General features: G+C 43.1%; 2 protein-coding genes across 4 annotated transcripts in view; both read left to right on the top strand.

The window, feature by feature from the left end:
• The first annotated feature begins 1,283 nt into the window (after window positions 1-1,283).
• Window positions 1,284-24,782, top strand: LOC108073946 (protein FAM135A). Of its 3 annotated transcripts, XM_070285085.1 has the most exons (9): window positions 1,284-1,534; window positions 10,916-11,078; window positions 12,554-12,918; window positions 16,507-16,813; window positions 18,748-18,777; window positions 19,232-22,438; window positions 22,497-22,708; window positions 22,768-23,008; window positions 23,076-24,782. In XM_070285085.1, exons 2-9 carry the CDS (start codon window positions 11,002-11,004, stop codon window positions 23,266-23,268), a joined length of 4,632 nt encoding a protein of 1,543 aa, XP_070141186.1. In that variant the 5' UTR covers window positions 1,284-1,534; window positions 10,916-11,001; the 3' UTR covers window positions 23,269-24,782. The 3 variants fall into 3 exon arrangements, with proteins under 3 accessions (XP_070141186.1, XP_070141187.1, XP_070141188.1); XM_070285086.1 differs by lacking the exon at window positions 18,748-18,777; XM_070285087.1 differs by lacking the exons at window positions 1,284-1,534; window positions 10,916-11,078; window positions 12,554-12,918; window positions 16,507-16,813; window positions 18,748-18,777 and adding an exon at window positions 18,801-18,937.
• Window positions 24,783-25,112: 330 nt separating this feature from the next.
• The window catches only part of Rabex-5 (Rabaptin-5-associated exchange factor for Rab5), a 2,586-nt gene continuing 296 nt past the window's right edge, over window positions 25,113-27,402 (top strand). Inside the window, exons 1-4 of the mRNA XM_017165763.3 lie at window positions 25,113-25,395; window positions 25,452-25,655; window positions 25,709-26,021; window positions 26,102-27,402. The exon at window positions 26,102-27,402 is cut by the window's right edge and continues 296 nt beyond it. Coding sequence (XP_017021252.1) covers window positions 25,242-25,395; window positions 25,452-25,655; window positions 25,709-26,021; window positions 26,102-27,402 — 1,972 coding nt within the window. The 5' untranslated portion in view covers window positions 25,113-25,241. The remainder of the gene's footprint in view (window positions 25,396-25,451; window positions 25,656-25,708; window positions 26,022-26,101) is intronic.

Raw genomic sequence — 27,402 nt, 5'->3', positions numbered from 1 at the left:
AAAAGGACTTGGCGTTGAGATTTCCATCCATGATTTACTTTGTTCTGCTCCAGCGATGAGAGAAGAGCTTTCGGCGAACATTGTTGCCAGCGATTCGCGACTTTTCTTTTATCCCAGTGCCAGCGCCAGCGCCTCCTCCTCGTTGTGTGTCTGCCTGTCTGTCTGTCTGTTTGGTTGTCCCGGTTATCTGTCCTCGTGTCCAGCTGTTGGAGAACACGCCTCCGAAGGCCCAGGTCTTCTACTCCTTCTGCTGCTCCGCCGGAACAGTCGCCGCCGGCAAGGGCTAGTCACAGGAACAGGACCCGGGGGAGTAGACAGGACCTGAAAAACGTGCTTAACGTAAGTTGTTCGTTGTTTTTGGGGATTTAAGAGAGCAAAGCTCTGGCACAGGCGCAGGACTTAAACGAAGAGAGCGATGAACAAAGAGAAATCAGCTGGTGAGGAAAGGATAAAAAAATACAACATTTAAAAATCTGAACAGTTTGCAAAATATGGAATATTTGTGTTTCTTTATATTCATTACAATTAAACTTTTATATTAATTAAATAAATCAAAAAATCAAAGTTATGTGAATTTAAAGATTAAAAATGATTATTAACAAAATAACTATGAACTAAAAAATAATGATTTTTATTTATTAAAATTAAAAACCATGTTGTAATATAATTTGTAATTTGTGGAGTAAATTAATTTCAGTATTATAGTAAATAATATATTTGTAATAATTTATTTGTAATAAATTTTTTATTCTTAAAGTTCTTAGATTCAAATTTAATTGTTAAAAAACCTAAGGCATAAATTACATATATCCTAAAGTATCTTTTCAACTTTAATATAAGCTTCAAAACTTTAACAGCATAACATCTTTATAAAAAACATACTTTTCTGTTTGCAGTCTTTTAGTATCACCATTTTCTATTAATTTTGAAAGTGTTTCCCGTCATTTTGGCCAATTAATCAATCACCTATCACCCCGACGTCACAGCCAGAACATTTAAATTCCCATCAATCAGCCTTCGTTCATCGGCAGCTCTAACACTTTGTTTCCAAAAAAAAGTACTTTCTCTTCTTGGCCAAATCTCTCGAAGAGAATGCCAACGTTTTTTTCTCTTTTCAAACAAATGCAAAAAGTAAATTGAATTTAGCATTCTGGCCAGAAGAACACGGCCAAGAGCACGACGCACTCCGTGGTGCGTTCTCCGTTGGCCGTTCTCAATTTCTCAGGTCTCGGTTCACGATTATCGGTGCTCATTTTCCGGCGCAGTTGGTTGTAGACATTTTCCCGGTACGGACGTGCGTGTTGAGCGGTGGAAATTCTCGAGCACACACACGTTGCGAACGTTGAGCACGAGAGCCGAGAATAAAATATATTCACATAAATTCAAATTCCGTGGCGTTCGCCTCTCGGTTCCAGCGTCCTTTCGGGAAATTCATTAGCCGGAAAAAAGGCGGAGAGAGAGAGGAGAGGACTAGGCGCGGTGAAATGTCAACTGGCCAGTGCAAATAATAATTGTCCATGGGGCCAACCAAGAAGTGCGTAAATTATGACATCGGAAAAGTTTAAACAAAAGGAAAAATAGAAGAGGAAAAGTTCAGATAAAAGAGAGTGTGTGTCTCTTCGGGTGGCTCCCTGACTATCTCTGTGTGTGCGTGTGTGTCCTGATAACATCGCAGAAAGTAAAATTAGGGCAAACTGCTGGAGAGAGTGTGTGTTACTGCCACCGCCATCGCCACTCCCACCACTTGACCGCCCTGGCTTAAAGTGTTCCTCGTTGTCGCAGCCTAATTAATTCAATGGCTCTCGGGCACCTCGATTTGTGGAGTTCCCTGAAAAAGGCCACAGAATTTTTATAGTCCCTTTTGTAGTTACTTGATATTTGGTAGGGAAACCCTTTTTAAATGTCCCTAGAAATTACTAAATATTTTTATTTTAGTATAAAGTTAGTTTAAACCTCTTTGAGAAGCCCCTGAATTAACTTTGCCGAACACATTTAAACATGGAACTAAAAAAATTTCTTTTATTATATTAATTTAATATTATAAGCTCTCAAAAACTCAATTTCCTCCCTCCCATCAACTTGATATTTTTATACGCAACCACAACATATTATATTGCAAATCCCAGGGGAGAAGCTGTGGGGTATGCCCCCACATTTACATGCTATTCTTTTGAACAAACAACATTTTCGTTGGGTTAATTATTTTTAAATTGCAAAAACATTTCATACGCAGAGACCGCAGAGCAAACGCAAAAATTTATAAATAAATATACCGATTTTCATGGCCAAACAACGTGGCACACAGAAAATGGGCGACGACAAAAAAACGGTCGAGGGGCATCCATCCTCTCTGTAGGGCAAAAACCTCCGTAAGCCATAAAACCAAAAACAAAGAAGCAACAAAAAAAAAACACAAAACAACAAAATAACGAGAGAGAAAAGTGAATCAAAAGTGGAATGAAAAGTATCCGAAACTGAGTGACAAGTGCGATTCGACACAGTATTTTTTTGTGGGGCCTACAACCCTCCTCCGGTCTTCGGTTGAAATGTGCGAGAATTTATGATGCATTTAATTAAAACGAATTTCGGATGACCGGGGACGGATGGGCACGGGACATTTGCTCGCAAATTTGATGGTCAACAAAAAAGGGACTAAGGGCAGGTCTCTCGAAATGGGAGACACAACTGCGCCTAACACTCGACTACAGGAATTTCGATAGTCAAAAAAGTTCATAAAATATACAAAACAACAATGGAATAATTTTATTTTTAATAAGGAACTCGTTTTATATATTTTCTTAAATCAAAACTCTTTTAAAACTATTTTAAAAAATACTTTGGATAATAAATAGTGCAGTTTTTATCGTTTTTATCGATTAATATATATAATATTACTATTCAAAAGATTTGTGACTAAGAACATACATCTTTAATGGGGTGTTGTCTTCACATTCAACCTAAAAACCAATTATTTCCAATTTTAAATAATTAATATCGATTCTTTAACTTAACTCAGTATATTAATCACTGATTACATATCAAATATAATCGATATCCATGAATCTAATGCAATTTATAGCATCCTAGACCCAACAGAACTTTACTTTTATTTATATATACCGACTTCCAATTAAATATCGATTAATTACATAAAAAAACCACTCTCTTTGCTGGCCCTCCTCCTCCTCCTTCTCCTCCTCCTCCTCGTCGCATGACTTACTCAACTCGGCTCGCGTTGTGAGTTTATTAAAAAATCCTTACCAACCGCCGTCGCCGAAATTTCCTGTGGTTCTCCGGTTTCGCCGGCTGCGTGCCTAGTGTAATTTGGCTATGTGTTGACACGGCCACCTATTAGCCCACCCAAAAAAGCACCCGGAACCCCACCTATTGTTGCGACCTTTCGGCAAATGCGTGAGTCACATGTCAGCCAACTGCGAGAGTCGTCATCGTTCTGCCAGCCCTCCTCCTCCGGTTGTCCCTAGCCGTTCCGTTCCGCATTTCCGTACTTTCGTATTCCGCTCCATCTCGACCACTTCACGTCATGTTCGGCCCACAACAAACATGACATTTTACGGTTCTTTTATGCTTGCCACATGTCACGACACAGTTAACTGCCAGCCGCATAACGCAGAGCGGCAGGAAAAACACAAGCCAGCATAACATAACGCAACTCGGCCCACTACCAAAGCCCAACCCAGTCGAAACCAACCTAACCGAAAGGCGACTATAATATAGGGTTGTGTCAGGGATGCATTTTAATGTCAAAAATACAGGCTACAAACATTTTCTTTAGACAATATTTACTTTATTTTGGAAATACTGATAAACAGGATATATAATCGCAATTTTAATAATTATTTCGGTTTAAGTTTCCCTTTAAAAAAGTGTATATAAGTAACGAATCGACCTCCCCTGACGATAAAAATTTATGCCAGGACCAAGTCACCATGACATACAGGGTTTAATGGCTTCTTTACCACTATTTTATGCTCGTCAAGATCTATGACATGACTCGTCTGGTATGCTCAACTCTACCTATAAAGGGCCATATATTTATATGCACAAATATTGCTTATCCAGGTATGCAATTATGCAAAAAGGTGGGCGTGCTCTTGGGCCGGGGGACTCTCGTCTGCTCGGGCTGCTGTCAATCAAGGGGAAATCGAAATTGCTGTCGACAATCGTGAGCTTTTAGGGTTAAATTTGGGATAACACCAAAGGGACATCAATTGATGAAATGCCAGGTGACGTAAGGGGTAAACGGATTGGTAGTTCAACATTAAAAAAACAAGGTTTAGACTAAGAGGTACTCTTGAAAAAGTTTTTGGGGAAAGTAAATCATTAAAAAGTATTCTTGAAATTAAAATATATTTTAGTGATTACTTACAAACATATAAGACTATATATTTGAGTTACAAACTGAATACTCCCCACATTAAATGAGATCCAGGTAACATTAGGCAGAACCCTTAGGTGCTTGAGGGTTGACTCTTTTTATTGCCGTCACTTGAGCCAATATTTGCCCATTTCAACAATGTTTCCTTTTATTTTTTTTTATTCCACGTGGGCGTAACTCTATCTAAGTCCAACCCTTGCCTTTTCCAGCGAATCCTTCTCCTGCTTAGCCATGCATGCTTAAATGTAATGAAATATCCTGTTCCGTTCTGTTCCGTCGTCGTCAGTCTGCTGCTGGTCGCATAAAAAGGCTCAATTCAATTTTTCCACGCCCCCCCAGCCCGTGGTTTCCTACCTCCTCCTGCCCACCGTTTCGGTCTGCTGCCAATTCAAGTCTCCATTTTCATTAGGGGAAAGAGACGGGTCCAAACACTGGAGGTCCTTCAGGTGCTCACATGCTCGTGCACAATGGCCCCCCAACTCGTTGAGCTTTGTTGGAGTTAACCAAGTGGTTAGGGTGCTTCATCATCTATGCAGCAGGGGCGGCAGTGGGAGTAGCAACTCCTACTAGGGATAGGATGTGGATGCTTGCTGCATATAATTAAGTCATCCGGCTGAGGGCTGTCCTCGGCTATGCATCTGAAAGTTGAGCAAATTATGATGTTGCAGGCAACAACTAAATAATTTATTTAATTCAATTATTCCAGCTGCAGAAGAGGGTCCTTTAAGCTCAAATGTACATACATTTTTAGATCCCAGTTTAAAGTACAATTTTCCCGTAGAATCCCCCACTTAAATTTCACAATACCCATTCAAGATCGTCGGCTCCTTGGTGATCCCTTCTGTTTGCACTTTTCATTTCCATTTCATTTCGCAAAGCTCTGCTGAGCCCCTGCGCAATGTTTCATTTGTTGGTTCGTGCCTCCTCCACTTCAATTCCAGTTAAGAGGCCACAGGACTGGCCGCATTGAGACATCCTAGATGTTTCAATCGTCGCTTTTCCCACCAACGTTTACCACGTGCAATCTTGACCATCTCCTTTTCCCAGTTTCCTGTTAGGCGGTGGCTTTTCCCCTAAACTTTTCCCCAGTATTTCTCTTCTGTGTTTTTTTCTTGTGCTGCCTTCCTGTGTTATTGTTGGCTGCGCACTTGAGTTGTTCGGCTCGCCCTTTATTGTTCTCGCAGCGACTTTAACCCCTTGTGGGCCTTGCCTGGTCTCGACACGTGAACGTGAGCAAGTGGCCCGCCGAAGCGCCCCTGGCTTCTCATGGGCCCCCAGGCAGGCGGGCAGGCACGCGATGCACTTGGCCAAGTTACCTCAGCCCGAGCACCTCTCTTACCCATTTGTACAGCCGCCTTTTCAACCCAACCCCCTTTTCAACCCCCTTTTTCTTGGCCCTTCTCCGTCAGCAATTGCAACTGTTGGCAATTTTTTTTGTGCTAGCTACTGGGTACTACTTGCACATGGCTGGGAAGGGTATGTACAGGTGGAAGTGTCTGCAATTCAAGATTTTTTATATGACAATTTTAATGAAGTAAACCCTTACATATATGATTTGTGTTGTTTATAATTTCGGAAATCAATCCTTCAAAAAATTACCTGTACTCAAATGCAACTAACATACTGAGTAACTCATAGGTCGATATACCTTTCTACTATAAATGTTTTCTGCTTGTTTTATTGTGCCACAATATGGACGGTGGGGAAAAGAGTTTTGGAGGCCAGAGAAAATAATTTTCATGCTCACGGACGGAAGGCGACGATGCCGGCACTCGAGGGCATTTTTTATGAGATGCCTGGGAAAATGCGGCGACCAGAGTTAGAGCCCCGCCCGGTTAACTTTCCGAGTTGATGAATAATTTAAGGGCTGAACACATGTTTTAGTTCGCCATTCCGGGCGACGCGACGGCAGTGAGCCAAACAAATCGGTCGTTGAAATTGTCTGATATGAAATTGCCTATTTCCGGCTCCGTCTGACTGCAGAGGAAGTCGCCATGGGGATGCTGGATAATGGAGGATGTGGAAGGTAACCAAAAGTTGCTGGCCAGCAACCAAAGAGCTTTTCCTCTGCATCTCCATTTCGGTGTGTGTTTTTCTGGTAACCAAAAAGAAAGAAAAAAGATAACAATCAACAGAAAGTTTCCTTTTGCTTCTCAGACTCTTGGTCTTGGTTTTAAATTTCATGAGGCAAAGCAAAATATTCCTCTCCAAGTTGCAGGCAACTTAATTTACTTGGTTATCCCAGTTTCAGGACTTAAAGGTACAAAAACAAATGCAAAAGGACTATGAAATCGAGCTCCTTGAAGGAAGCTCCTACATTAATTTCAAGGAGCTTCAGCCGGTTGCCGGGCAATCTTTGAAGCCGATACAGAAAATATTTTAATTAATTTTGCACAATCATAAAGTCGGGCTTGAAGAGGAAATTAATTGAATTTACGACCTTGAAATCGAGACCAAAAAAAAAGGAAGAGAGGAAAAGAGAGAGGCTACCCGAAAGGAAATTCGACCAGCGGCCTGTGGCATTAAATTGAAATATGAACATGAAAGCATTTTCATTTCCATTCATCAACCGGGGCCCCGACGACCTTAGAGACATTAGCACATTCACACACCATGTTTTATGTGTGTGTGTGCGTACGCCCCCTCCACCCCCCTCCTGATACTCACTAGCAATATTTATCAAAACAAGTGGAAGAGACACACGCTCTCTTTCTGGGAGGTCCGGAGGCAAGACGTAAAAAACAGGACGTGCCGGGGTCACCAACTTATCTTCATCTGGCTGTGGGTAAAAGTGGGAAAAGCGGGAAAGCAACCACTTCCCAACCCTCGTTTGTCTGCCATTGACGGCCCGTGCGTGGCCAACTCCTCTTTTTAGCACTCTCCCTATTTTGCAGTGGGAAAAATAATACAGGAAAATAGATAACTAGAAAATGAGTAGGAAATATAAACACAAGTTTCTGTGCTCCACAAAATACCTTAGTTACTACTTAACACTTTACTTAATTACTTACTAGACTTTTTCTTCAGGTGCACTATTTGGACTTGGGCCAGACAACGAAACGAGGCGGCGATAATTTAGGGCACACGTAACGTAAAACGAAGTCGGGCAGAAGGCGAAGGTTCCTGGGGATACTTTAGGAGATAGCCTCGGTCCCTTTCTCATTTCCTTCTCGCGGAAGTCCCTTTTCGGCCCAGCGCCAGGACATTAGGGATAATCATTACGATGATAAGCACGAACGATTTGATTTCTCCCGTTTATGAGGCCGTTGTCATCGACAGTTTGGATAGGATGGCCCAGAGAAGGAAGCAAAAGGGAAAAAAAACAAATAGAATGGAATAGAAACTAGGGGATGAGGTGCCTTCTCTTCGATCGGAAATGCTGGGCTTATGTTTTGGGGTCTTTGTGTCTTTGTTTGGCTTTGCTTTTGTTTCGATAAGTGACTCAAGTGGCTTTTGTAGCTTTATTTTTATGGTTACACTCCCGTGCGTACCCCTTAGTGGTCCTGTTATAGTTCACAGCTCATTTTGTTTATTATTATTAAACGTTGCCAAATTTGTAACAAAGTGAGCACCTGTTGTGTTTTGGGATTTATTTTTTAATGTTTTCATTGAAAAATCAATAAGAGTGAACAAGTTTTGAGATGAAAAGTTTGAGAAACAAAACTACTATAAAATCTAGAATATCATAAACGAAATATTTCTCTTTTAAAAAATGTTATAAAAAGTTCACAGCTAAAAGTGTTTATAATTTTAGTTTTGGCCACATTTATTCAATGGCCTTTTGTGCAGTTTTCCATTAGAAACTTTTTCTTTGGCGGAAGTCCGCTTTTTATTTTATTATTTTCAATTAGAAACTTGATAAATGCGTTTAGCCTTTCAGCCAGTGCTTCTGTGGCCAAAAAATCCTCATTATGGTTCGGCTTTCCCCATTTTTAATCCCCTCCCTTCCCCCCTGCTACACTTTCCACTTCATCCCGTGCACACAAATGTGTTTTGGTTGAGCTTTTAAAAAAGTTTCCGCTTCCTGTTATATGTATATAGAAATTTCTCATTCTTTGCGCGCACTCATTGTGTTGGCACTTTATTCACAATTTTGGTTTTTTTTGCGTGAACTTTAGATTTGACCCAGTTTCCTGATGCTGCCGCCTGCCTTAACCCCAAAACGGAAAAGTTGTTATTGCATATATTTCGCTCAGACAACGCGGCGTATGCGTAATGCCTGTGGAAAGTTAAAGAAGCATTCGCCACGCTCGACGTACTTTGCATTTGGGTGTGTTTGTCTAGGCGAAAACTAACAAGCAAATTTGCTTTTAATTTCCAAAAAGCAAAAGCCAAAGCTAAAGCCGAAGCCGCTTAGCGTTTCGAATTCATGAACACAAATATTTGAGGAGAAGGGAATTGGTTGGGACTTGTACTTACAAACACTTAATGACAAAGTAAGTCAAAATGTAGCGTCAACATTTGCCCATACATCATGAGATAAAAGCGGGAATGGGAGTGGCTAGAAGGAGGGTGAATAAGGATGGCAAGGATAGAAAGCGAGCGAGAGGTTTAAGGACTTTGCTAACAAATGGCATCATCACTTTCACTTTACCGAGTTGCAGCAGCAACAGCAGCGAGACAGTGCGGTCTGCCACTATAAGTCAAAGTCGCTTAAATCTAGATATCAAGCGAACTAACCTCTAAACTTATGACAAAAGACCCATTCAAGTTAGAGGAACTATTTTGGAATTATTTGGGTATTAAACTACAAGGGGATTTTACTAACAAGAAGAAGGGAAATTTATATTTTGATGAGCAGAAAGATTTAGAAGAACTTTATTCTTTTTTTTAGTATTTAAGCATTTAATAATTTATTAAATAATAGTATTTTAAAGATTATAAATTGACTGATAAACTAATTTTTTCAATAATTAGAATCAAATTAAAAAAATTTTTTGGCATATAGAAAATTTTAGTGAGCTTTTGTTAATCAATGATTTAAATGATTTCCTAAAATTAACCTTCTAGTAAAATAATCCTTATAATTTCGACTGAAACTGTAGCCTCTTGGCTCACTTAGGTTAACCCACATTGACAATGAGGCAAACATCAGGCAGACAACGGATGAGGGATAGAGAGCAGACTTGTTCCCTTTGCCAGGCCATCCTTAAAAAATCCACACGAAGAACAGAGAACTCTTTCATCAGCAGGAAAAAGAGTACACAGAGAGAAAATACACGAAACGAGGGGGATTTCAACTAGTTTTACAAGAAATATAGGAAAATGTAAGGCATCACATTTCTACATTCTTTAAATTTAATTATAAATAATAATTTTATGTTCATTATATCAAATTGAAAATTAAAAAATAAAGATTAATATAAAGAAAATTATTCAGGTTCTTTTTTAAGATTAAAACAAATTTTTAATAAATATTAAATATTAATAGAATTATCTTTAAGAAAACCTTTTCTGCGTGTAAATCCAGGAGCAGAAGCGGCAACAGCAGCAGTTTTCTTGCCTTGCTTCCATTGTGTCAACAACAAGCGAGGTCACCGAAAAGAGGGGGCCTCAAGGGGGCGTTGGGTTGGGGGTGGCATTAACTGCAGCACATTAATGTTATTGTAGGCGCGGGCTTCACAGGCGACTGACTGACTGCCTGACTCGCTCGCTCGCTCGCTTTCCCTCTCGCTTTCGCTGGGGTAACAAAAAAAGGAGCTTTTGTTGTTTGGCGATTAAAAGTTGTTGTCGCTGTCTTCCTTTCGCTTTTGTCCCCATTTGTATGACATCGTGGCGGGGCTTCCCCCATTTCTGGTTACACTTTTGTTGTTATTCCATTTGCTGTTGTTGTGGCTGACCCGCTAACCTCACAACACATCCAAACATACACACATACACAGTAAGTCTGCTCCTGCACGGAAAATTAAAAGAAAATATATAACAATAGTGGAAATTCATGTACTTTCGCCTTAAGATTTCAATGAAATTTATATTGTTAAGAAATCTGTGGATTTTATAATAATAATACAAATTTAAAAATAAAAACTTTACAATGAATTTTCTCTTAATTTCTAGCTTTAGTTCCAGGAAGCCTAAAAATGCGTGTCTAAAACTAGACAAAAATAGGGAAAACTATTATATTGTCCCACAAAACCCATAAAAACTAAACAAGAAATACTAAATAAGAAATATGACCCATTTTGGTATGAAAACACACAATTTTCGTGACCACTTCCGCTTTTATTTTTCCTGTGTAACCCAAGTAACCCGCGCCCACGGCCATAAACTGTGCTCGGTGAAATTCACCCACTTGGCACAGTTTCCTCGCACAATTACGGGCCAATCAATTGCCCAAGCTGTCAATAGTTGTTGCCAATAAATTTATTGAGAGCACGGCAAATCGAACTTGGCAAAAGCTGCAACGCCAATATTGCCAGGGGTTATGCAGTCAGCGCCAAAAAAAATAACAAGAAAGAATAAATAAAAGTAAAAACTTATCGCACATTTTTGTATTTCTTTTTTGGTCTTTATTGCCAGGGAGGAGCCAATGAACTTGCTGACAACTTGAGCCGGCCACAAGTAGCAGGTCGTGGAGGAGAAGCCCCTTGGGCGGTCAAGGAATCATGGGTGACCTCCAGGCCACCATCGAGTTCTCCGTGGAGCTGCACAAGTTCTTCAATGTGGATTTGTTTCAGCGCGGGTGAGTGTTTGTCGCCACGTTTTAAGAGCCCTCCTCAATCACTGGGCCGTATTCATTCCACACAGCACGTAAAGCAACAAAATAAATACGAATAAACTTTTGATTACAACGCCATCGAAATTGATCGATAAGCTGGCAAATGCTTTTGGCAAACTTAACTTAAAGTCCTGACAAATTCTGGTGACAAGACAGCGTATTGCTTTTATTTCATTAATTTGCTATGGAATATGAGGTTTAACTTAGGTGAAAGTAAACTTCAATCTTAAATCAAGGTAGTTTTAAATGGTAAAAATATCTACGCTATATAGCAAGAATAAAATAAATGTTTACTAAATTATTTCAGATTTTTCTTTCATATTTCCTATGTTTTTTCCACATTTTTAGTAGACCATAAAACCCAATCGTTCTTGAGTGTTTAACAAATATTTCCAAGTATTTCTACTACTTCTAATAAACTTTAGTGTTTATTCGGCAGCACTTATACTGCCATTAGCATGCAGCTTAGGAGCTTAAAGATTTATTTATGAAATCTCTAAAGAACACAAACTAGCAATTAGTACTTTTATGTTTGCAGATTAATGATGATGAATTGCACTTGGTAATTATATGCAAACATTGAGGGAATTCAGGTCAACTGGGACATTACACACGGCTCGCTCTTGCTACAGAAAAATATCAAATGAATTTGTTAATTTTTCTGCAATTTGTTGTGCACACTCGCCGAGAGAGCTCGTAGTGTTGAGCAAACAAAACGCAAAATGCAGCAAATAAAGAGGGGGCAAGTGGCGGTGTACTGACCGAAGCACTCACTAATTGTCAGCCGAGTGTTTATGGGATTTCAATTTGTTGCTGTTTCTGTTGCTCTTGAAGATTACCGGGTAGCAGCTCGTGTTTTAAAAATATATATATAAAAAAAAGGAAAGGGAAACAGATACAAAAATGTACGCAAATAAACGACAGTGAATAAAAAAAGAAAAATCAAACACTTGGCTTGGGCTGATTTTCATGTGTGTTTTTCCTTGATTTTCCTTTGTTTGCCTGTCACTGCGAAATGACGCTGCTGCCGATGACCAAAGTGTCACTGGTCGACACAACTCTTGGGAATTGAGGCTTTACTTGCTCTGATCTTTAAATGTTTGGACAGTCGTTGATTGTAGAAGAAATTAAATATGGCAAAAAAGTTGACATGGGAATTTGTCAGGTTTAAAAAATATATATTCTACAGAAAAATTTTGATATAATCGTAACAAATATATGAAATAAATTACTATTACCAATTTAAAAAGCAAATTCCAAAGATATTATTAGTAAAAGAATTTAAAGCATAATTTTAAGTGTACCCAAAATGTATGCACAATATTAATTTAAAGGGCTGACGTTGCTTATTGGTGTTCCCCCTTATGTCCAAGATTTATTGAATGGTAAAATTGATTATTCTCCCGGTTTTCCACCTCTTTTCTTCCCCCACGTTGCAGCCTCTACCAGGTGCGTTGTGGCCTACGTGTTTCGCCCCGTCTGCCCGTCCAGGTGGAGACGAGCATTCCGGATGCCAGCGGCCCCGGCAAACAGAACGGACACGCGAACGGCCTGGGTTCCGGATCCGGCTCCGGATCGGCCAACGCCACCGGCAATGCCACCGACCATGGCAGCAGCGACAGCGAGCGAGGCGAATTGTCACCGGGCGAAGGCAGTGGAAACCTGGGGAATGCCTCACTGGCGGGCAGCTGCTCCTCCGCCTCGGTTATCAACGGCAGCGGTGCCTCGCGCATCTTTCAGATACTCTATCGGAATGAGGAGGTGCCTTTACGCGACATTATCCACTTTCGGAGTCATCTTTTAGGTGAGTAGATTAAAACAAGGAAAATTGTTCAATTTTATTTTTATTTTATCTCAACTTGTTGCATTATTTTTTTAATAGAATTATTCATATTTGATCTCATTTAAAGTATAAGTTTAATTAAACTTGAAATTTATATTAATTTTTTACCAATAAACCCAAATATAATATTACAAAAATTATTTAAATGTATGCCAAGTAGGCCGTGCTAGAAATTTGCACTTTTGCGAGTGCCAAGAATGCGAAGAATTCCCCGATTGCCGCATTGGTGGCATTTCGATGGCAAAAGCCAACAAAAAACCAAAAAAAAAAACCAAAAAAATCGACAAAAAATAAAATGTCGCCCAGAACGCGGCTAACCAGACACCAAATCACTCGTCCAGTCAGCGGACAGCAAAACTTTCCGACCCGAAATGAGTTTATTGTTCGATTGGAAATATAAATCAAATTGTCAGAGACCGGACAAAGTTTGCCGCTGGCCCTGGAGCTTTGGGAATGCTCCGAGCAGGGATCAGTGGGCGTGACAGTGGGTGTGGAAATGGAGCCAGATGATGACCACACGGGACAGATGCTGAAACTTTCGGTGGGGGGGGATATTTCCACCTAATTGCATTTATTGCTGGCTGCAGCTAAAAGGATTTCTGCAGCTCCTCCGCCTGGAAATGCAATTACGGCAAGTTGGGGAAACTCCATTTAGAAGCCACTGCTTCTGCCTTATTTTCTGCCAAAGAAAATGGAAAAACTTGGCCACACACATTGACCCAGTTTTTTTTTATACTGTTAACACAAAAAACCAGACGCACAGCACAAGGTAGAAGAAGGCCAAGTGTAAAGTGGAATAAAAAGTAAACAATTCGGTAATAGATTAGGCAGCTGCTCGAATGAAAGAGAGCTGCAAAGTGTTGAAAATGCGTTAAAGTTTATGATAAAGTTTACGTAATTATTTTTAGCACAAGGCAGAAGATTTAGTTAAGATAAAGAAAACAATTTAAAAGCAATTCAAAGCATGTTGGAAGCTTTTAAAGTTATTAAATATTTCATTCCTCAGTTTAGCTTACAATATTCATGCCTTAATAATGGAAATATATATTTTTCGTATCACTAAATCATACATAAAAATATATTTAACACGCGGCCCAGAGCACCCCATAAAACACTATAAAAATTCTCATAAAAAACAAAAGGCGAGAAAATATCAAATTGAAAGTAAATTTTCGCAGTAACAAGAGCTGAAATAAAAGCGGAAAACACCAGGAAAATATAAATACATATATAAACACACATGCGAAGCGTGGAAATGGTGGATAAAAATATAAAGAGATATTTTTATTCGAATATTTATGGGGGTATTGTGTAAGGGAATAAAAAGCGCAAGGTGCCGGCATTTTGCTCTCGCAAAAGTGCGAGAATGATGAGCACTTGACAGACAGCGCCTATTTCCCCCACGTTTTCCCCACATTTCCCCTTAGCTTTTCCTAGCTCAACTTGAGTCCTTATTGTTTTTTCGCCTCGCCTTTCGTCGGCCAACAAAACAATGGAAACATCATCCACTTGGCTGCTGGGTAAAGTGATTAATTCATTTGGACAAGTTTCCCAAGCATGTGTGGTGGTGGCATCTGGGAGGGGAATCCGCAGAGGAGCCACCGCAGGAACCAGCAACAAGAGTAACTTTTTACTTGACAGCTTTCAGTCTCTGTTGTTGATGTTATGCGTGTGTGTGTGTGTGTGTGTCGTTTGTGTATGCGATTGTTTTGGTTTTTCCCCAAACGTCCTGCGCTTTTCCGCTTTTTCCACTAACTGTGCAATTTATCTTCTCGCACGAGCAGGCAGAAAAAAATTGGTTTTAAATATGGGAGAGCAAAGAAATTTAATAAAAATAAAATATTCTAAGGATTTTAAATCTTTAAAAATATAAGAAATCTGTTTAAGTAATTTAAAATTTATTAATAGGTTAAGTACCTATTTTTATACTGTTTTATATTTCTTTCTTTTTGCTTTAACTATTTTTTTTCTGTGCACCCTTGTATAGTGGGTTACTGCAGCGCACAGACAATAAAATAAACTGTGTCGAGCTGTGGAGACTCTTGTGAAAATCTCCTTCTCGGCATTTAAAATTATTCCAGCCAAAAGCAATTGTCACCACACGGACCACATGGCGGATGAGTGATGCGGGAGACCAAGCAAATCTCAACAAGGAATAAAGGAGCCCTGCAATGTGCGCATCTTCTTTGATTCTGTTTTATTGCCTTCTTCTGGCATCTATGGGGATAAATCCTTATTTTATGAAAACAAATGAATTTTATGGCCCCCAAACACACACACACACACACGTGTAGCTGGAGTCCTAAGTAGCTGCCCCATAAACCACCATCGACATGGCAAGCAAATTGAATTTGATTAACATTTTCACTCACTGGAGACTGTAAAAGGAAAACATTGGTAAACTCTGATGGTTATTATTATGGAGTGGCAGGTGGAATAATCGGAAATATTGATGGATTCAGAAAATGTGTGGCCGGCAGCGATTAAGTTCAGCTCACTTGTTGCTAAAGGCAGCTAAGAAACTTTAATCAAAAAGAAATCCCTGGGTAAAGCACATAAAAAATGTCCTGCCAACTTTACGAGTTCATAAAAAATATAATTTAGCTATTTGCTAAATAATAAGATACCCAAAAGTTATGGCCTTAAACAAAAAAATATAATTTTGTTAGGAAAAAGAGCTAAGCTTCTTTGTAAAATATATATGGCATTTCTTTTTCCCTTGAAGTTAAATGAAATATTTAAAATAGGGTTCTTTTATGGAAAAACAAGTACTTAAATTAGTTAAAGAAAGCGTTTAAGAATATATTATTAGCAAAAACATAAACTTAATCAAGTAGACTTAATGGCTTGCCATGTTATGGGAGTAAACAATGAAACCTAATTGATTGAGGAGCTACCCAGAAACAAGTCCATCGATCTAGGACAACATTATCCTGACTCATCGATTCCTTGGTTTCCGGCCAACGATATTTGCGGTCTCTCAATGAATTTTGAGTTGTCTTTGCCGCATGCACAACTACCCGGACATTAACCCATTTTGTTTGGGGTTTAGAGGCAGGCCACCCACCACATCCGGCAAACCCCACTATTCCGTGGTACGAGTAGTTACCACCCTCTTTTCGAGGAACCTAAACGAAAATCAATAGAAAAACAAATAAGCCGAAGACGGAATTGAAATCGACTGCTGGAAATATGTTGGGGAAATGGGAAATGTTTTTCGAAGAGAGTGGACTCAATGTTTGCATGCAGGATTTTCTGCCGCATTTATCCCAGGGATTTGCAGTTCAATAAACCCCAAGATGGAGCCTCTTTCTCATCATCAGGGATGCAAACTAAGACTTAATATTCGTATTTTGTTTGTAATTACAATACAAACATGCATTTTAATTTGTATATCTTAACCATATTTATTACGTTTTCAAAAAGTTTGCTTAAGTTTTAGCCAAAATCCCCTAGGAAACCCTACTTAATATTGCATAGACTTCCATCCCTGCCATTCAAGATTTTTATTTGATTTTTTCCTCTCTCAATTCCTCTCAATTTTTGCAGTTGACAGTCGTCACCTGAAGGAGTCCATTGAACGGGCCGAGTTCTCCTTGCAGCTGGAGCTCTGGTTTGGGGAACAAAACGGCTCCAGCAGCCTCAATGGACACGGAGGTGGCGATGGTAGAATGGGCAGCTTCTCTGGCGGTAGCACTACACTGACACTGGCCTCCACCAGGAGTCTGCAGTTGAACTTTCATCCGGGACGCGGCCTACACTATCACCTGCCTGTGCTGTTCGACTATTTTCACCTGGCGGCCATCAGCGTGGGCATTCACGCCAGTCTCGTGGCCCTCCATCAGCCGTACATCAAGTGAGTATAAGGGAACACTCAGAGAAAAGGGGGGAGAGTCTTTCAAGACAGAGAAAAAGAGTTTGGGGAGCTTAAGAAATGAAAAATAAAGGCTTTCTTTGGATTTTAAAAGGAAATTTCCTTCAGATTCATTATTTAAAAATGGAATTAATATTTCTTTTGCTATTAAGCACATTCAGACTTAATTTCTCCTAGTGTATCTAGGGGTTCGAGTGCTAGGCGAGATGCAAACTGGAGATGACAACATGATCTCTAATGTCAACGTTGATATAGTCATATTTTTCACAGTAAATTGAACGCAACGCAGGGGCTGCATAAATCCAGGATGGGGCCAGGAGTCTCCACCTCGACCTCCTCTTGTGTCCTGTTGCGTGGGGACTGCAGCATCAGCGTAACACGACAGGACATAACAGGAGGGGAGAAGGACTACGTAGGCCAGTTACCCGCACAAATCATTTCCAACTCATTAAAATTGCACACAGGCAACAAAGCCCTCGCCTCCTGCTTCTACTCCCAGTGCATACAAAGAGCGCCGGATAAAAATGTCGAGGCATAAATTTTAATGACTCTCGCATTGCAATTGTCCCTTGGTTCCTGCTCCTGCTAGCTCCTGGAATGTTGCGACAAAAAAGTACACAAACCAAGAACTAACAAGAATGAAGAAGGATCTCGGGCACAAGCTTCTTGCAGAGCTCAATTTTGACTTCCATCTAAGTTTCTTATCCTCCTCTCCATTATTTTTTTCTCCACGAAAGTTTTGCATCCTGCGCCTAATTCTTTAATCTGTTTTGTATTGCCGAAAAGAAAAAAGTTGTGCTTCCGAGCACCAAAGCCTCCTCCTCCTCGACGTAGCAATTTGTAGTCCTCGTGCGGAGGGGAATCCTTTTCGAACCGTATACGAAACGGAATTTGAAATTGACTCAACTCGCCGACTCCCCGGCTTGTTCGAATGAATAAAATATCACCTCATCTCGGGGAACAGCGAGGAATCCCATGTTGACCTTGGCCTTTGGCCCGATGAGGATATATTCATGCTGATTACACATCAGCAAAGTGCCCCAGCGAAGCTGTAAATTGCCTGATTATCTCTCGGCATAGCGGCAGGATGAGGCAGGTCCTGCAATCATGTCCGAAATCGGAGCCGGATTGGTTTCGGGAGGCACGCAAAACTTTAAAGTGTTTCTGGGATTAAATCGTTAGCGGATGATTTTCTTGGCTTTTGGGCCATGAAAACTTTTCAGGTTTCCCGGGCATGGAATAATAAAGCATTTCCTTTTTCCTTTTGTCAAAGTTTAAGGTTCAGAATATCCTGGGAAATCCTCATTGGAACTCTTTTTTTAGTTCTTTTTTATAGTTTTTGTGAGGATTTTATTTAAGAAGGATTTTTTTCATTAAAATAATCTTTAAAAGAATCTTTGAAGTTTTGAAGTTTTTTGCATGAGTTAAAAATGAACTTAGTTCTTTAAAATAGTTTGCTTTATTACAGAATACTATAGGAACACTATAATTTAATTTTTCTTCTACTAATTTTAATTAGACTTTCAATAAGTAGCAATTCTATCAATTTTTTATACTTCCTAAGATCAACGTATTTCCCTGTATTTCTTATGTTAAAATCAATAAATAAAGAAAAGACTATTTCTTTTATCGAACTAAATTTATTTTAATTTGGTTCTGTATATATTTTGTAAATATAAAATTAGACTTATTAAGACTTCTATTCCTATCTCACCTCTCATAACTTTATCACACCTAGTTCTCCTCGAAAGAAAACCCATAGTTCAAAATCAACCACGGTATCATTTATTATAATCTCCGATTCATTTATCTCATTTTTTGCGCTCCAACGATATATATTTGGTATCGATACAATCCAAAATATACTCGTATTATCCATACCAATATCACCCTTAATAACGGAATCAACACGGCAGGCGAAGCATGTTCTCGTACATGAAATTCTGGTAAGAAATCATCATAAATCCTACGTAAACTTCGTTACTGTCTAAATTTCGCTCGGTTCACGTAGTTGGTGTAGTTTCTGTGGCCAGGAGTGCTTGATGTACTTGTCTGTCCGAATCTCTCTTTATATATTAGTCACTTTTTGATGTATAAATCTATTTGGTATATAGTAACTATTAGATGCAAGTCAGTGTTCACTTGTTCACTCTGTGGTTCCCTTGTTAAGTAACTTAATTTAAATTAAAAATATTTAGAAGCAAGAAAACTGTTAAAAAAATATAAGAAAAAAGTTTATGAAATGAGGATACAACTAATTAAATTTGAAAGCAAGTGAACAAGTGAACGAATGAACACCTCTTCTAGTTCACTCACTGAAGAGCAACATAGTCCATTTGTTTCCCAAATATTAAAGTCTAATTCCCAATTTTTCTGTGGAATATTCTCTATTTTTTTCAGTGCCCCTCGAAGCTCGAAGCCTTGGAGTGCCGGCAAGCTGAGCTGCCGGGGTAACACCTCACCGGGTCCCCTGGAGGCAGTGTTCTTTGGTCCTCAGATAGGTGGCACCACCAAATGCAGCGGCGGTCCTGCAGGGCGTCTGCTCCAGTCCCGGGCCATACATCGGGAGATCTGCTGCCTGCTTCTGGGCGCCATCGAGCAGTTGAAGGCGACACTCAATGAGTTCAGTACCGTGCTGCCGCCGAGCATCAACTCGCAGATTGGATCGCCGCCTCTAAGGGAGAACGATACTGGCGAGCGGCTCCAGCTGCTGCTGGATCAAGCCAAGCAACTGGAGGCGGAGGAGGACTTTGCCATTCGTGCCAATTCGGACATTGCCCAGCTGTGTGCGGAGAGCATCTTCTGGTGGCGCCGCGTGCTCCTGGCCTCCCGATCCTCCACGGCGGTGCACACGCTGCTGGCGCGGAAGCATCACATCCTGAGAGTGCGACGCTTTGCCGAGGGTTTCTTTGTGCTGGAGCAACCGCGTCATGCGGCTGCCGCTGGCTGTCAAGAGCAGGCCAATGGATCACCATCGCTGGGTCACTGTCAGGGCTATGTGGCCATTGCAGAGCTTGCACGGAGGAGCCGCTATCTTCAGTCCCTGCCCCCGCTTCCCGTTCACTGTACGCCCATCGATGGCGACGCCTCCTCACTGCCCCTCATCTTTGAGGATCGCTATGTGACGCCGGGTAGCAGCTATGGACGAAGGCGCTCCGGCAGCGATCCCCAGCTGGACGAATCGGTGTCCATTGGTGGTGGGGTCGGCGGCTGTCAGAAGAAAAAGGTTGATAAGACCCACTCGAGTAGCAGCCTGAACGGGATCAAGGACTGCCTGGCCTGCCACTTCGACTACGACTACCCGCAGACCAACGGCTCCGGTCCGGCTCATCCGCATGCCAAGTGCGTGGTCACACCACGCTTCGCCTTGGGCGGGGAAGTACTTCAGGCCAGCCTGACCATAGCTCCCAGCAAAGAGCAGGCTCCTGCTCCTCCAGCCCCCACAGCGGCACTACGCCACAATCTCTCCCGGCACTCGGTCACAGGTCTGCTGGAGGATCTCGATTTGGACTCCAGTCTCCCGGCGCGGCACAGCAAGTCCCTGGATCAACTCGATGGCTGTGAAGGATTGCCCACGAATCCGGCGCCACCAACGACCATCCACACGTTGCCGCGTCTCCAGGCGGATGACCTGATGAGGAACATTTGTGAGTTCCGGCAACGCTACGGGAAGTTCGATTACCTGCACGAGATCAAGCTACTGAATCCTCCCAAGCAGCAGCACAGCACAGCGCAGCAGCAGCAACAGGGACAGTCGGCGCAGCAGGGACAGCAGTGCACCAATGGCTACAACTCGCTGCCCAAGTCGATGGTGCCGCCGAGGAACTCGTATCCGCCGCCACCGCCGACACAGCATACAACGATGCCGCGGAGCAGCTCCTCGCAGATACCGCGTGCCGTGGAGATTGCCCGCGTGAGAGTGTCGGACATCAAGGAGATGCTGCGCCAGGGCCAACTCAGGAAAGAGTCCAGCAGTTCCGAGAGCGACATGATGCAGAAGCTCCAGATGCTGAGTTCCAACAGCGTGCCCTTCCGCCTCGAAGGCGCTGGCGGCGGCAATGGCAATGGAACGAGCAACAACAACACCACCAGCAGCGATCCCAACACCAGTGGGTTCAGTGAGTCCCTGCCCAATCTGGCTCCTCCGCCTGAATTCGATTCGGACTCGCAGTTGAGACGGCAAAGGAGCAACTCCACCTCCTCACTGAGTGAGGAGAGCGGCTGGGTAAGTAGTCGGAGAAGCTCGTTGGCCATCTCCAGTCCGGACACCATCACCAGCACGGCGGGTCTGAATAATCAACGACAGCGGCATACGCAGCTTAACCTAGGCATGGGTATGGCCATGGAGACGCGTCTGAACGGGGAACAGCTGCGCCTGCGCCTTCAGAAGGTCCTGGAGCAGCAACAACTCCAGCAACAACATCCCCACAAGACGCGGAAGAGACAAACGGGGACCTCCAGTCAGAGCAGAACCCCAGCTCGTCAGCCGCCGGAGGTACACAAGAAAGTGTCCTCGGTGACTGTGAATATCAAGAAGGAACGCTCCCGCTTCCAGTTGGACCGACTGCGTCACCTGCCCAACGGAGAGTCCACGGAGGTGGAGGAGATGGAGCCGCCGCCACGCAGGAATCGCCACAAGACTGCCAACTCCACGGGCAAGTCCAAGTCGGACTTTGACATTACCAGTCTGAAGGACATGCAGCCCCTGGACGCGGTCTGCCTGCCACCACCTCAGCAGTTTCAAGACCAAGAACAGGAGCTGGCTTTGGCCGCCCTGGCTCCACCGCCGCCCGACGAGTTCCGGGATCCGCCACCAGAACCAGCACCCTCTGCGGCACCTCTCCCTGTTCCTTCTACCGTTGCCGTTGCCGTTCCTATTCCCGCCTCACTTCCTCCAAGTGGCAAAGCCAAGATCCAGGTGACCTGCCATTTGCCTCCGCCGCCGCTCAAGGAGCGCCAACCGGTGGGTGCCATCGATAATCCGGTCTACCACATCTACGAGTCCCTGCGACCAATCTCCACACCAGCCATCTTCACCAATAAGCCCGTACTGAAATCCCACAGCCTGGCAGAGCTGAAGAGGCCACAGAATCTCCCGAATCCGCTGAGCCATCAATGCAAGTCACATGCCATCAATGGCAGTAATGGCTTGGACGCCGAGCAGGACGAGAATAAGGAGAACTCCAATGGGCAGGTACGGGCGGCCAAGCCACCGGGCAACAGTTCTCATCCCGCTGGCAAGCACAAGCGGAAGGGACAGGCCTCCGCCGCTGTCCAGGAGGCGCCGCCCAGCATATCCCTCTTGGAGTTTGAAAAGTACCGCGAGGAGTTCCGCAAGCAAATCAAGTATCAGGGCAGCATATACTCAGACTACGTCCAGCTGGCCTCCGAGCTGCCCTACTTCTACATCAGCGACGAGTACCGCGCCTTCTCGCCCAACGGCATGCATCTAGTCATCTGCGTCCACGGACTGGATGGTAACTCGGCGGATTTAAGGTTGGTGCGCACCTACCTAGAGCTGGGACTGCCGGGAGTGAACCTGGAGTTTCTCATGTCAGAACGAAACCAGGGAGACACCTTCTCTGACTTTGACACCATGACTGATCGGTGGGTGTGAATTTCGAGTTATGTGAATATCTTTATCTTCTTTTGGGCTTTCCTTTAGGCTGGTAACCGAGATACTCTACCATATCGATAGCTGCGCTCTGAATCCTGTTCGCATCTCGTTCGTGGCCCATTCCCTGGGCACAATCATTGTGAGGAGCGCCTTGGCCAGGCCTCAGATGCGTCCTCTGCTGCCGCGCCTGCACACCTTCCTCTCGCTCTCGGGTCCGCACTTGGGTACTCTCTACAATACCAGTGGACTGGTTAATATGGGTAAGGTCACGATACCCAGGAACCGGAATGATTCTTACTTACCTCTTAATCCCTTTCAGGCATGTGGTTTATGCAAAAGTGGAAGAAATCCGGTTCCCTGCTGCAGCTTTGCATGCGCGACACCACTGACATGAGGAACAGCTTCCTGTACAGGCTCAGCCAGAGAAGCACCCTGCATCACTTCAAGAACATTCTGCTCTGCGGCTCCAGCCAGGATCGTTATGTGCCAGCGCATTCCGCACGATTGGAGCTGTGCAAGGCTGCCATGCGGGATAGCTCTACTCTGGGCACCATTTACAGGTGATATTTGTATAAATGTTGCCTATAAAAGAGGTTATTTTAAAATTATATTATATATATGTTTCAGAGAAATGGTTCACAATGTCATAGCCCCGATACTAGCCCGGCCGGAACTGACTTTGGCTCGCTTTGATGTCCATCACGCTCTGCCTCATACGGCTAATACACTGATTGGTCGGGCGGCTCACATAGCTGTCCTGGACTCGGAGTTATTTATTGAGAAATTTATGCTGATTGCGGGCCTCAAGTACTTCAGTTAACCAGATCAAGAGCGTCCCAAGGAACCAAAACAATTGCTGACTTTTTAAAAGATCTTTTGTAGAGTCCTAGAGAGTTCATAAAGAGTACAGTACATGCTAGAAGGGGTCCATAATATATTTACATTAATCCCTTGTCGAAATCCTTCCTTAAAGCTGATATATTTTACTCAAGATTCTTGGAAAAGTTCCTAAAAACATTTTTTTACTCATTTATTCTTTGTTGTGTTAATTTATTTCAGTTTAATTTTAATCTACTTATAACCCTTTCCAGCCTGTACTTTACTTCAATATTAACCTAATATAAAGAACTAGTTAAAAAACAGGGTACTCATTAATTAAAGTCAGAACAAGAACCAGTGTCATCAGATCCGCCAAAACTGATTCCCCATACAACCGCGAATTGGGACAAGGAATTTATTGAAGCAAATCGTTAGACTTGAATTTTTTACCAATGCAACTCTTTTGTAGGGAATTGATATCCACTCACACACAACCACATACGAACAAATCAAAAAACCAAAGAATGTTTAATCAAAAACCTATAACCAAAATGGCGGCATAACTGTTGAAAACGTGTTACCGATACTTACATTTTTTAGCTTTAAGAGTTGATCGCATACGAAACCTAAAAAAAAGAAGCCAAAGCAAAAGCATCATAAGTAGTGTTAAATTCAAGTTCAAAACTATACACGAGACTTTTTCGAAACGTTTGAATTGCGAAAGGAAAGTGAACGGAAACGGAAACGGAGACGGAAACGGAAACGGAAATGAGAACCATCATGTTAAGTATACGTAACTATCTGTAGTAGTTGAGCACGGGACGAGGCAAGGTTGCATTTTGATGAAATTAGCAGAATAGTATTAGCAATTTTTAAGACTAATCAAAAAACAAAAACGCCGATGGTTTTTTCCAAATCTTTTTACTGCTAGACAAAAAGAAAGAGAACAAATTTAGATGAACTAGAGTTAGAGGTAGAGGTAGCGTTTGAACTAGTCGAGTTGTTGGTAGCTGACTGCGTCTTCGGGGGAGCGTCAATTAAGTTAAGGGGCAGAGGTCTAGAGGTTTATTTGCAGGCCTAGGTTTTTCATTGGGAACAAGATTGATGCACGTGTAAAGCAGTTAGGACGAAACTTTTGCAAATTCTTAGCCTAGTCTTAGTCTATAGAACTCTGTCGTTTCTGAGCTTTTTCGAATCGTTGTTGTGAACTAATACTGTTTGAGACCCTACCAGAAATTGCATTCTTCGTGTGTATGTGTGTAACCGTCCTAAATGTAACGACTTTATCAACTTTGCTAACGCGAAAACCAACCAAAAATGTGTGTAACTGGTTTTTAAAATTGTTTGTGTGCGTAAAAAAGAACTTTGAATGTGTATTTTGAAGCGTTTCGTAAGGCACTACGATTTTACTTAATGTATTCCATCAAAATTGAGCAAGAGATTCCCCTCAGTTGCAGTTTAAATGTTTTCTTTTCCAATAAAGTATGCTAAAATTGAATTTTAGTGAAACATAAATCTGTGTTTTATTAATTGCTAAATATTGTAATATTTAAATTACAATACCCCTTTTGATGGTATTATAATTTTAGTCAGAAGATAGGAACGCTGTGAAGGAGTCATTTCCGACCTTATAAATCATATATATTCTTGATCAACATTAACAGCCAATTCTGCCTCTAATCAAATTGCGAATTGCAAGGGTACACAAGCATCGTCTTCCCATACTTAATTTTTTCAGTGCATATTGTTGTACGTTGGCCACACTTTGAATTCGAATTATTCCTAGTGGTGGAACTCATACTTCACGATACCTAATGAATCGATAGTCTCGACGGTAAAATCGACTCATTCCCATCTCTATGAATTATTTATTATCTCCGACATTTCGCACAAAAAAACCAAAACAAAGACCAGCCACGGCCAGAGATTAGCAACCAGAGACCAGCTCCCGATCAGAACACTCGGCCCCTCAAGATGGCAACGGCTGCCCGACCTCCCTCGCTGCGCCTGGGGCAGCAGGACCTGAAGTGCCGCACTGGCTGCGGATTCTACGGGACTCCCCAGAACGACGGCCTCTGTTCGATGTGCTTCCGAGAAAAGTTCAACGATAAGCAACGGAAGCTGAGGCGTAAGTCCCGCTCTCGGTTTTTTTCGAACCCTCAGTCATGAAGTGGCCCTTTGCAGAGAAGGCTGGCGAAACAGCAGGCCTGGCTCCCGGCCACGCCCCTGGCTTCACAGATCGAAGATCCCCACAGCATGGTCACCACGGTCAGGGGCGAGGGGAGCAGCAGCCAAGAAAACAGGAAGCAGCAGAAACCTCAGGCACCCTGCAAAAGAAGAAATTCACGACCGTTTTGCAAAAAACTCTACAGGCGGGAGCTCAGAAAAGTAAGGCGGAAAGCCTTAGGCTTTATAGGTTTATTTATACAAATTATCCACAGTCACCCAGCAGCGCAGCCATGTGCCCGATCCCACAGAGGGTCAGTTCCTGCTGCAGCTGCGCCAGCTTCGCATTCCCGACGACGGCAAACGCAAGCTTAAACTGGAGATCCAGCGCTTGGACAGCGAAATACGCAAGTATATCAACGGTAACAGCGCCAAGAATGTGGATGAGCTCTCGGACGCCGTGCAGAATGCCTACACCAAGGTCTCAGACATCGTACACAATGATCCCAGCTTTGAGATTGCCACCAACGAGGATCGTGATAGTGCCATTGACTTCTTTGAGAAGGTGGTGATGACGCAGAACCACAAGTGAGTCATCCCCAAGGCAGATATCACTGCCGCAAGAATGTTCGTTTATCTTTAATGAGGGAATGCACATTATTTTGCAGATTCCTCTTCAGTCCGTACTTCACCGAGGATGAGGACAGCGATGTGAAGGTTCAGAAGCGCATACGCCAGCTGAGCTGGATAACGGCCAAGCATCTGGACTGCAGCATCGACGAGGTCAATGCGGAGGCCCGGGATCTGGTGTACAATGCCATATCGGAGCTGGTCGGCATCGATTCGTATTACTCGCCCCAGGAGAAACTCCAGTGCACCGTTCGCTGCTGCCGGCACATCTTCGAGCTGCTGAAGCGGGCAACTGGAGGTCCGGCCAGTGCCGATGACTTCCTGCCCGCATTGATCTTTGTGGTGCTTAAGGCCAATCCCGTGCGCCTGCACAGCAACATCAATTTCGTGACGCGCTTCACGAACGCCTCGCGGGTGATGAGCGGCGAGGGCGGCTACTATTTCACCAATCTCTGCTCGGCCATTGCCTTCATCGAGAATCTGAATGGCGAGAGTCTGGGCATCAGCAGTGAGGAGTTCGGGGCATTGATGTCCGGCCAGCAACCATACAGCACGCCGTGGGAAAGCGCTCTTTTGGCCTGCGAGAGCCTGCACCTGATATCGGAGAACATGAAGCGCATGGAGGGGCTGCAGAAGAGGAACGCCCTAATAAGCTCTGGCATCGCTTCCTTCGAGAAGGAGCTAATCGAGTTCCAAAGGGAGGTGACCGAACGGGTGGACACGGTGATAGCCAAGGCGCCGCTTAACCTGCTGCCCATCAAAACGCCCGCCTTTCTCATCGGACAAGCGCGAGCCCATCTCCTCAGCGACAACGAGGCGGGCCATTATCAAGCCAATGTGCTGAGTGGCGGCGGCGGTTCATTGACCACCCAATCTTTGACAGCGGCTACCAGCTTGGCAAAGCCCTCAGTAGCTCCTGAAGACTCTGGCCTATCCCTGAAAGACACCAGCATTGGGTCCATGGGCCGTCTGTCCCCGTTGCAACAGAATCTGCAGCCAGCCGACCATCTCTTTGCATCACCCATGTTCAATTATGCCGCCTTTGATGCCGTGTCCCTGTTGGAGGACCCTGTGACGACAGAAGGCAACGACGGAGATGTAATGATGCTGGGCTCCGAGTTCCAAGGCGGCCTGACCAACATCAACTACGACTTTGACTTGTCGGATCAGAGTGGAGAGAACAGCACTGCGGACGAGTCCAAGCTGAATCTCGACGAATTCGATCCCTTGGTGCAAAAGAGCAGCCCCATTGCCCAGAAGCCTCCGGCACTCCCTGAAACGCCTACTCTGCTGGACAGCACCACGGATAGCTTGATAGACAGCGAAGTGCCGGGCACAG

The sequence above is a fragment of the Drosophila kikkawai genome, chromosome 3L (assembly GCF_030179895.1).
Source record: "Drosophila kikkawai strain 14028-0561.14 chromosome 3L, DkikHiC1v2, whole genome shotgun sequence".
Classification (NCBI taxonomy): domain Eukaryota; kingdom Metazoa; phylum Arthropoda; class Insecta; order Diptera; family Drosophilidae; genus Drosophila; species Drosophila kikkawai.
This window is presented reverse-complemented; position numbering and strand designations above follow the sequence as displayed.

Excerpts from the sequence above, each read along its gene's own strand:
- LOC108073946 (XM_070285085.1), top strand. The coding sequence starts at position 11,002 with ATGGGTGACCTCCAGGCCACCATCGAGTTCTCCGTGGAGCTGCACAAG. Across the intron at positions 11,079-12,553 it reads GTGGATTTGTTTCAGCGCGG|CCTCTACCAGGTGCGTTGTG; the intron begins GTGAGTGTTTGT and ends CCCACGTTGCAG. Across the intron at positions 22,709-22,767 it reads CAGTGGACTGGTTAATATGG|GCATGTGGTTTATGCAAAAG; the intron begins GTAAGGTCACGA and ends AATCCCTTTCAG.